This window comes from Pipra filicauda, unplaced genomic scaffold, assembly GCF_003945595.2.
Source record: "Pipra filicauda isolate LSUMZ 115617 unplaced genomic scaffold, ASM394559v2 scaffold115_size4368891_pilon, whole genome shotgun sequence".
NCBI lineage: Eukaryota > Metazoa > Chordata > Aves > Passeriformes > Pipridae > Pipra > Pipra filicauda.
Genome location: NW_024103607.1, coordinates 1,209,727 through 1,217,901, shown reverse-complemented (window position 1 = coordinate 1,217,901; position 8,175 = coordinate 1,209,727). Strand labels below are relative to the sequence as shown.

The following is an 8,175-nucleotide window of genomic DNA, read 5'->3' as shown; positions in this document are numbered from 1 at the left end:
ATAAATCTGTGCTCGAAATTTAGTTACGTGGTTTGACATACCATGTAAGATGTGCAGTAGAGTCTTTTACTCCACTCCCTGAAGAAGGAAGCTTGGATATACACTGGGTGTTTTCTTCTTCCTCTCTCTTGAAGAAATAGATTGTAATATATTTAGCAAAATCTCTGCCCCAAGCCTACCAAACAGGGAGAGTATTATTTTGTATACATGAAGAAATATATCCTTTAATTTCACTCTAGAACTTTGCTAGGTGGTGGAAATTGTTATTTTTCTGCTTTCTTAAAAATAGTAAACCCCACAGCTGAAATATTTCTACTCTGCTAGTCTGTTGATATTAGACTGAGGTGATACGCTTTTGTTACTTCAGTTGCACTTTCAGTTCTTAATTTTAAATGTTTTAGCTCTTCATATTGTTGAACCCTAGCCCGCAGTCAACTATTTTTAGGTAAATACTTTGGCTTGCATTGAAGAAAACCCGCACACAGGTTTTCTCAGTTCCCTCTGAAACAAAGGGCATTTTAAAATGTATGTGTATGGCTGTGCTTGCCATCTTCCCACAGAATCACAGAATGGCCTGGGTTGGAAGGGGCCTTAAAGACCATCTAGTTCCAACCCCACTGCTGTGGGCAGGGGGACCTTCCATTAGACCAGATTGCTCAGATCTCATTCTGTATATTGAGAATGGCTGGCTTGGATGCTTGAGATTGTACTACATTATAGGAAAAGAAGATTCTTTCTTAGGCAGACTGCTCCCAGATGACCATGTCCACTTGTTGGTTCCTGATTAAGGCTGTTGGCTGAGGGATCAAGACTGCAGCTAAAGTTTTAGGGAAATACCTGCTGAATTGATGATCTACTAACATGTTGTGTGTGCTGTGCATTTTTACAATGCCATGCTTCAGTGTTAAATGTATATTTTGTAGAGACATTTATACATTGCTATGTATAGCTTTGTGGTGGTGGTAGGAGTTTAAAGGGTTTTGTATTTGTTTGGGTTTTTTTAAAAGACACTGTAACTTTGTTATTTTACAGTAGCGTCAGCATTTTCCTGGAGCTTCTGAGGGAAAGAAGGTAGCTTTTAGCTTTAAAATCCTATCCTACTTGGTGTTAAAATCAATTACAGCAGTTTATATATGGATCTCCAAGTAGTTTCTGGGAAATGAACTTAAAAATGAACTGATTTAGTGGTTTTATAACTATTTTAAAATCATGAGAATCAATAGTAAGCTTCGAAGTAAAGTATCCTAAGGCCCTGCAGCCTTTCAGGTGAAGAAAATCTTTGATCCAAACTAGTAGAACCCAGAAGTCCAGGAGGTTTTGCTGTTTTTTCTTCCACAATTACAATTTATAATGTAATCTGTTTCAGTTTCTTCATTATGTTTTGTTGAGCGTGTTAATGCTTCCGAGACTTATAAAAAACAAATTATTACGATGTAATTTTTTTAGGATAGGTTTGAGAAAATACAGGAGGTTTATTGACAGAAAAAAATAAGGAGTTCTAGGTTGAAGTGCAGCCTGTGACATCATGGCCTGATATTTTTAGAGGTTTTCCTTTCATGTAAGAAGTGCCAATGAGTACCATGTGAAGTGACTAAGCTTTCCGGTCACTGTTTTTAAAACAAGATGCTATCTAGGAAATAGTCAAGGGGAAACCAAAAATCTATCAGTAACTTTGGGCTGTTTCTTGGTTTTGTTAAATGTTGACTGAAGGAGACCACATATGTTCCGTTAAAGATCGTGGTGTAGGACGCAATCTTGGTTTTATTTTCTACATTTGTTTGACCTCGTGGCCCAACATTACCACATTTGATAACTGATTGGTACTATCTTGCAGCCTGGTGTGCGTACTGGAGATGCGGAAATCATGTAGCAGAATCCTTTGAGCAGTTGTGAATTATCAGTTTCTCCCAAGAGCAATATAAAGTGAAGAATGAAGGCGACTGGATTTATTTCCCTGTGGACATTGGTTTCATTGCCTTGTGGCCAGTTAGCAAATCCTGCAGAACATGAAGATGTAGTAAAGCATGCAATAAAGCTGCACCGTGGAAAAGGAGCTGTTATCACTCAGAGGAAGCAGTGGGTGTTGGAAAGTTGCAGAAAACTGTCTGGTCTTCTTCGCCAAAAGAACGTTGTTCTCAACAAACTAAAAAATGCCATAAGAGCAGTTGAGAAGGATGTAGGACTGTCTGATGAAGAGAAACTTTTTCAGGTGCATACCTTTGAAATTTTCCAAAAGGAGCTAAATGAAAGTGAAAACTCCGTCTTTCAGGCAATCCATGGCCTCCAGAGAGCTCTACAGGGGGATTACAAAGATGTTGTAAATATGAAAGAAAGCAGTAGACAGAGGCTGGAAGCCTTGAGAGAAGCTGCAATTAAGGTTAGTTTCCCCATGTTTGTTACTACAGTATTCATATTCTACGTGTGATTTTATTTTTATTATGACCCAGTTTCATTCCGTTTCAATAAAAAAGGGTATCTATATAGAAATTGCGATATTTAAAATGGATTTTGAATTAATTATTTGTTCTCATTAGTAAATTTAGAGGTAATTCTGGTGTAGAACTTAAAACTTATTAGCAGTCAATAGTTCTTATCTCAAAGCTAAGCATAATCGTAAGACCTATGGCAAATATTATGTTAAAGAGAAAGGAATACAAGCAGTGAGTCAGTGCACATAGCACAGTCACGCAAGACAAGCCAGTGGGGTTATCAGAGTGGAAATAATGCCATAAATTGGCAAAATACTAACTGCTTTTTCCACTTTACCTTAGAATTGCTCAACCGAAGTCTACAATTTAAACAACATGATGTACTGCCTTTCATTTCCATGTTAGTATAGATAGGGGTAAAATGGGCATGCAAAATAATAAGTGACTATATTTTTAAACTCAGTATAGCACTCTTAGCCTAAGAAATGCAGGTTTGAAAAGCAGTGCTTTCAAGAAAGAGCCAGCTGAGATAACTTGGCCAAGAAAAAACACAGATGAGTAATAGTTGAGCACAAGTATTTAATGGAAAATTTGAGTTTCCATGTCAATGCAGATCCATTAGGTTGTGCACAGTCTGCCACTGTCTTCTGGACTTGGCAGTGCTCTGAAAGGCTCCCACTGAGAGAAAATTTCATTTACTTTATTTGGTATTTAAATTGCTCTTTTCCTTACTCTACCCCTCAACCGCTGGAGGAACATATTAAGAATTTTCTTTGTTTTCCATCTTCTGAAAGAAGAGGATGCCTTTGCACAAGGGAGTGAGAGAAGGAACAAAAATGTATTTGGGGTCTAGGGTCTGAGTTGGGAGAATGGCTAAAGGGCATTTGTGTTAAGAGGTTTGCAGATCTTTACAGGTGAAGACTGAAAGATTATGTGCAAGAAAGGTGTGCAGTGATTTGAGGCAAGGAAGGCTGGTGGAATTAGAAGTTAGGATGCAAACTTGGGAAACTGGAGTAGTTCTGTGCACTGGAAACAAAGACTGAATTACAAAAAATTTGGATTGGGAGTGGTTTCGATCTAGGTGTGTTCCAATGAAGTGCTTGATATGACTTGGATATTGATTCTTAATCGTAGTAGCAGCCTCTGCTGTATAGAAATGGTAGCAATTGTCGTGAGCATTCTGAGCATTACTTGATTTTCCACCTTTTTTCTTTCTCAGATCTTGTAAAATAGCAGCAGTAAAGCTGTCCAGAATCTTCTTTCTCATTTATCTAATTCTTGGTAATGTTACTGTAAAGTACTGAGGTAATCTGTCCTTGAATTTGAGAATGGTGCTTCATTGTTTTTCTCCTAAAAGGAGATCTTTGTATATAATGATGTGTTTTAGAGATTGGTCCTGTCAAAACTTTACTTTTGCAGAGGTGGATTGTATAGGCTTTTTGTATTATCATATCAATACATTTACTTGAGTGAGCAATTTTTTGCACCCTTCCTTCTTGTGCCATGCACATGATTCTTTAAATAGACTATTTGTTGTTCTAACCTTTTAATTATTCTATAAAGGGAAACAAAGAATGTGGAGAAATGCATGCCAAAAAGATGAAAATTTCATGGGATACATTTTTTTGGACTTGTTCTTACTTGAGAAGGTACACATTAGGTCTACTTTTTGTTCCAGTTTCATTTTACTGTAATGATTACTTTGTTGGTGTACTCATAAATCATCCTTTCCATTTTTTAAACAGTGAGTGAATGGAAAATACAAATGGAGGCTGGACTCTTCCCTTCATTTTAATTTTGTTGAGTTGAAGTACTTGAAAGTCTTTAGTGTTGGGATATGTATGTATGTGTGATGCATTTCTTGCTGATTCTGCTGCTGGGAAAAGGTGTTGTGGAATCATTCACAGGGCGAGGGGGAAGTAAGGAAGAAGCACTGAAGACTGTTTCTGCCTTCTTTTGCTCCAGGAGCCTGTGTGGAGGTTCAGGAAAAAGCAACAAAATCTTACCTACATTTTATCAGCTTCTGATTTCTTGGGTGCCTAGTAATCAGACATCGATGGAAAAAAAAACAACCCTTGCAAGTAGTGCAAAGACGCAACCTCTTCTGAATGTGCTTTTGTCATCTCTGACTAAGTAGTAGAGAACAACAGCAACACTGCCTTCTTAATCAGCATTGCCCCAAAGTCTTACATTTTGCTCATGTGTTTCTAGGTGTTCCTGTTAAGTGCACAATCCTTATCTGTATTACTTTGCTTAAGAGGTGGTTCGGTATGTACCTCGTGATCGGGTGTCTCCAGTCCCAGCAGCTGCAGAACAGTGTTTGTACTGTGATGTACTTCTGCTCAGCATAGAGTTGTTTGAGATAACTTGTCCTTTTTACGGACACCGTTCTCTGTGGTTGTTCCACTCTACTGCTGTCACAGTGGTCTGTAGGTGGAAACAGAGATGCCTCATAATAGACTACAAAAACTTTCATCTCCATTAATTGAAGGAACTTGCAGTTAAACTGATTTTTCAAAGCTTTTCTATGTTGCTATTCAGAGAAAGTTAACTCCTTTGAAATTACTGAATTATTTATTATTCTGCAGTTTACCTCTAGCTCTGTTCAGCCTGTTTGTCTCCACCGACAGAAAGGGCTGAAATTGGCTCCCTGCACCCAAAGCGTCTTCAGTTTTTGAGGGGAAAGAATCTAACAATTCATCTTGCATTCCAAGTTGTTGCTGGATGAGCAGAAAATCTGCAGCTCATATGGCGGCTGTTTTTTACATCTTTCAGGCAATGTCTGCTAGCAAAGAGCACCAGATAGGAAATGTTTTTCCTCGAGGCAGTATGATTGTGTCTCCTACCTAAGAGTTGCATAAGAACTAATTGTTGACATTGGGCTAAACATGTTAATAGTTACGTTTTTCCCAACTTCACTTATATTGGGATCTGAGTAACTTTCATCATGCCTGTGTAACTATGGTAATTCTAAACACCAACAGACAGCAATTCTGTGGTTTCATCACAATCAGAGGCATTCATCTGACTGTCGAGATTTTAAAAGAATTAAGCTACAGTTATCAGTTGTACTGAACATACTGTTGTCTTGGCATCACGGAATTGATTAAATGACATGCGTGTTCTTGCAGGTTTTAAGGGGGAAAATGTCCATCTGCAAATGTGTGGAGGAGGGGACACTCCACTTACTTAAGCATAGGTGTTTAGGACCACTTTATATGTCCAGGTTATTGAAGATGTCTACGGAGGGTAGGCAGGGTAAAACACACAACCTAAGGGAGACCTACCTTCTCTGATTTCTAACTGGGTATGGCAGGGCATCTGGAGACAAAAACTTGTGTTTTCTGGGAATTGACTCAGAGCTAGAGATTGCTTGCATTTTTTGCCCATTTTTTGCCCTTGGTAATAATACTGGCTCTCTTAAAGAGCAGAAGTAGGGTCTCTCTCATCTAAGTATTGTCAGCATCCTGAACCTAACTGTAAGGAAGAAGTGCTGTAATTGTGGATGTTTCCTTACTCATAGCTGTTCTCTCAACCAGCGCATCTTTAAAAGAATGTAGGCATGTAAAGGGAAGAATCTTTTTTTCCAAAAGCCTCAGATTGTTCTCTGTCAACACACAAAATATTCGTTTTGGTTACTGTCATGGTAACTATGTAGAAGGTGCAGTGTTAAGTCCAGTCTTGATCAGTAAATTAAGCCTTTTAGTTGTCTTTTTGAACCTGAAACATCCAAAGAGAAATGAAACATCATAACTTTTTCAGGGAGTATTTTCACACCGTATCAAACCATATTAGCATTTTCTCTTCTCTTACTTCTGAAGCCTAGAAATGAATTTCAGAAGTTATCAGTGTAAGTTTATAAGAGGCTCAAACTGAAATGGGGGAAAAAGTCAAGTATTTTACTTCTGATAGGAAAGTACTTCTTGGGAAACATAAACAGGAAACTTGGCTGGAATGATTGGCTGCTCATCTCTCTCTCTACTCTTTTCTTTTTTTATTTTCTTTTCTTGTGGCTGTTTCCACAGTTACTGTAATTTTTGAAAAATAAAGCATTTTATAAAGTTAAGATTCATTGTTTTTTCCATACAGTTTGTTTGCTGTAGATATTATAGCTATGCTTTCAAGGTATTACGCTTCCCTCTTAAAGCACTGGGTGCTAAACTCTACTTGGCTCTGAAATGTTTCCTAGAGTTTATCAAAGTAAGTCCTTTCTTGTATTTTCTGGATCATACTCTTGGGTCAGCTCTACTGTTTAATGGATTAGAAAAGGTAATTGGTGGATATTTTGTTTGGTGGTTGTTTTTCTTGTCCGTTTACCCCAATGAAAATTGGCACAAGAGAAAGCAATCTTCAAATACCATACTGAATTCTATGCTGCTTTTTCAATTCCATCAATAAGATGTTTTGTGTCAAAAGAAGCATACATTTATGTCAGATGTTTTTCTGCTCAGAGGCCTGGCCAGCACTTTATCTCTGTGTTGTAAAATTCAACAGGAAGAAATGGAATATGTCGAACTCTTAGCAGCAGAAAAACACCAAGTTGAAGCCCTTAAGAACATGCAGCATCAAAACAAAAGCCTGTCAATGCTTGATGAAATTCTGGAAGATGTCAGGAAGGCAGCTGATAGATTGGAAGAGGAAATAGAAGAGCATGCCTTTGATGACAACAAATCTGTAAGTGATGTTTTAGACTCAGTCCTTTCATTGATATGCATTTATTTATAATTAGTATTTGTACTGTAAGTGTGTTTCTCATGCGTTATATAGTTGTTAGGGTTATGGGATTGAAGAAGAGTGAGCATCAGGAATAATTGCTCCTTTTTGCTAGTGATTTCTGTGTTTTTGATTTGAAAGTCCTCCCTGCAGCTGCCACTTTGACAAATGTAGCCCATCTCACTGATACAGCCCATGACAGATATGACATCTCAGTGGTGGTGGGAACTGTGATGGTTGGACTTCTCAGGATATGGAGTTACCATGTTAAGCAGTCTCCACATTTTCATTTTGTTGAGAAAGTTATGGGAGAACAAGAATCCTTGCAGTTGGTTTTCACAATCTGGGAAAAGATATATTGTTTAAGGGAAGGACCTGAAATGTGTTTGTGGTGTTGCTTTCTTCCACTTCTGACTTCCTCTGCCTTTTGCACCCTGGCCTACTTGCATTGTTCTTTGTTTTTATGTTGCATGATGGACAGCATTCCTCAGGTTAAGGCTGTGTGTTTCTGGAGCTGAGAATGTGTCAGTTTATTGTAGTGTCTCATTTTGCCATCCTCAGAGACAGACCCTCTAAACTGGCCCTGTTTGCATAGCCATGGATTGCAACTTTACTTGGCCTTTGCTCTTGAGAGGTTTTAGTTGATTTGCAGGTTGACTTCCGAGGTGAGCATAGCTCTTGAATTCTGCTGAGGAGGAAAAAAACAGTTGCTCTGTAGTAGAGCGCCAAGCCGTGGGATTTTTTGTAGTTGTGGTTGTATGGAGAGAAAGTGAAAGCAGCTGTTTTATTCCGTGCACAGCCGGTACGAGCGGTTGTGCCCCGCGGGGTCCCACCTGGCAGCGCCTGCAGCGGGGCCGGGCGGGGCCGCGGGAGCGCCCTCTCCTGTTCCACCCTGGAATAGCGAGGTCCGTCCTGCGGCACGCGAGAGCTGGAAAAACGCCAAAGCGTCCTTCTCCTCCAGGGCATCTCTTTGTTTTTCTGCTTGTATCTCCATCCATGAAAGAAAAGGAATCATGGAATGCAACCTGGAGGA

General features: G+C 39.0%; 1 protein-coding gene across 5 annotated transcripts in view; it reads left to right on the top strand.

Moving 5' to 3' along the window:
* TMCO3 (transmembrane and coiled-coil domains 3) overlaps nt 1–8,175 on the top strand; it is a 32,752-nt gene that overhangs the window by 948 nt on the left and 23,629 nt on the right. For all 5 annotated transcript variants that reach the window (XR_005564769.1, XR_005564770.1, XR_005564771.1 and 2 more), the window contains exons 2-3: nt 1,835–2,377; nt 6,924–7,103. Coding sequence is in view for 2 of the 5 variants with exons in the window: in XM_039384548.1 (XP_039240482.1) it covers nt 1,931–2,377; nt 6,924–7,103 (627 nt within the window). In the remaining 3 variants the exon portion in view is untranslated. The remainder of the gene's footprint in view (nt 1–1,834; nt 2,378–6,923; nt 7,104–8,175) is intronic.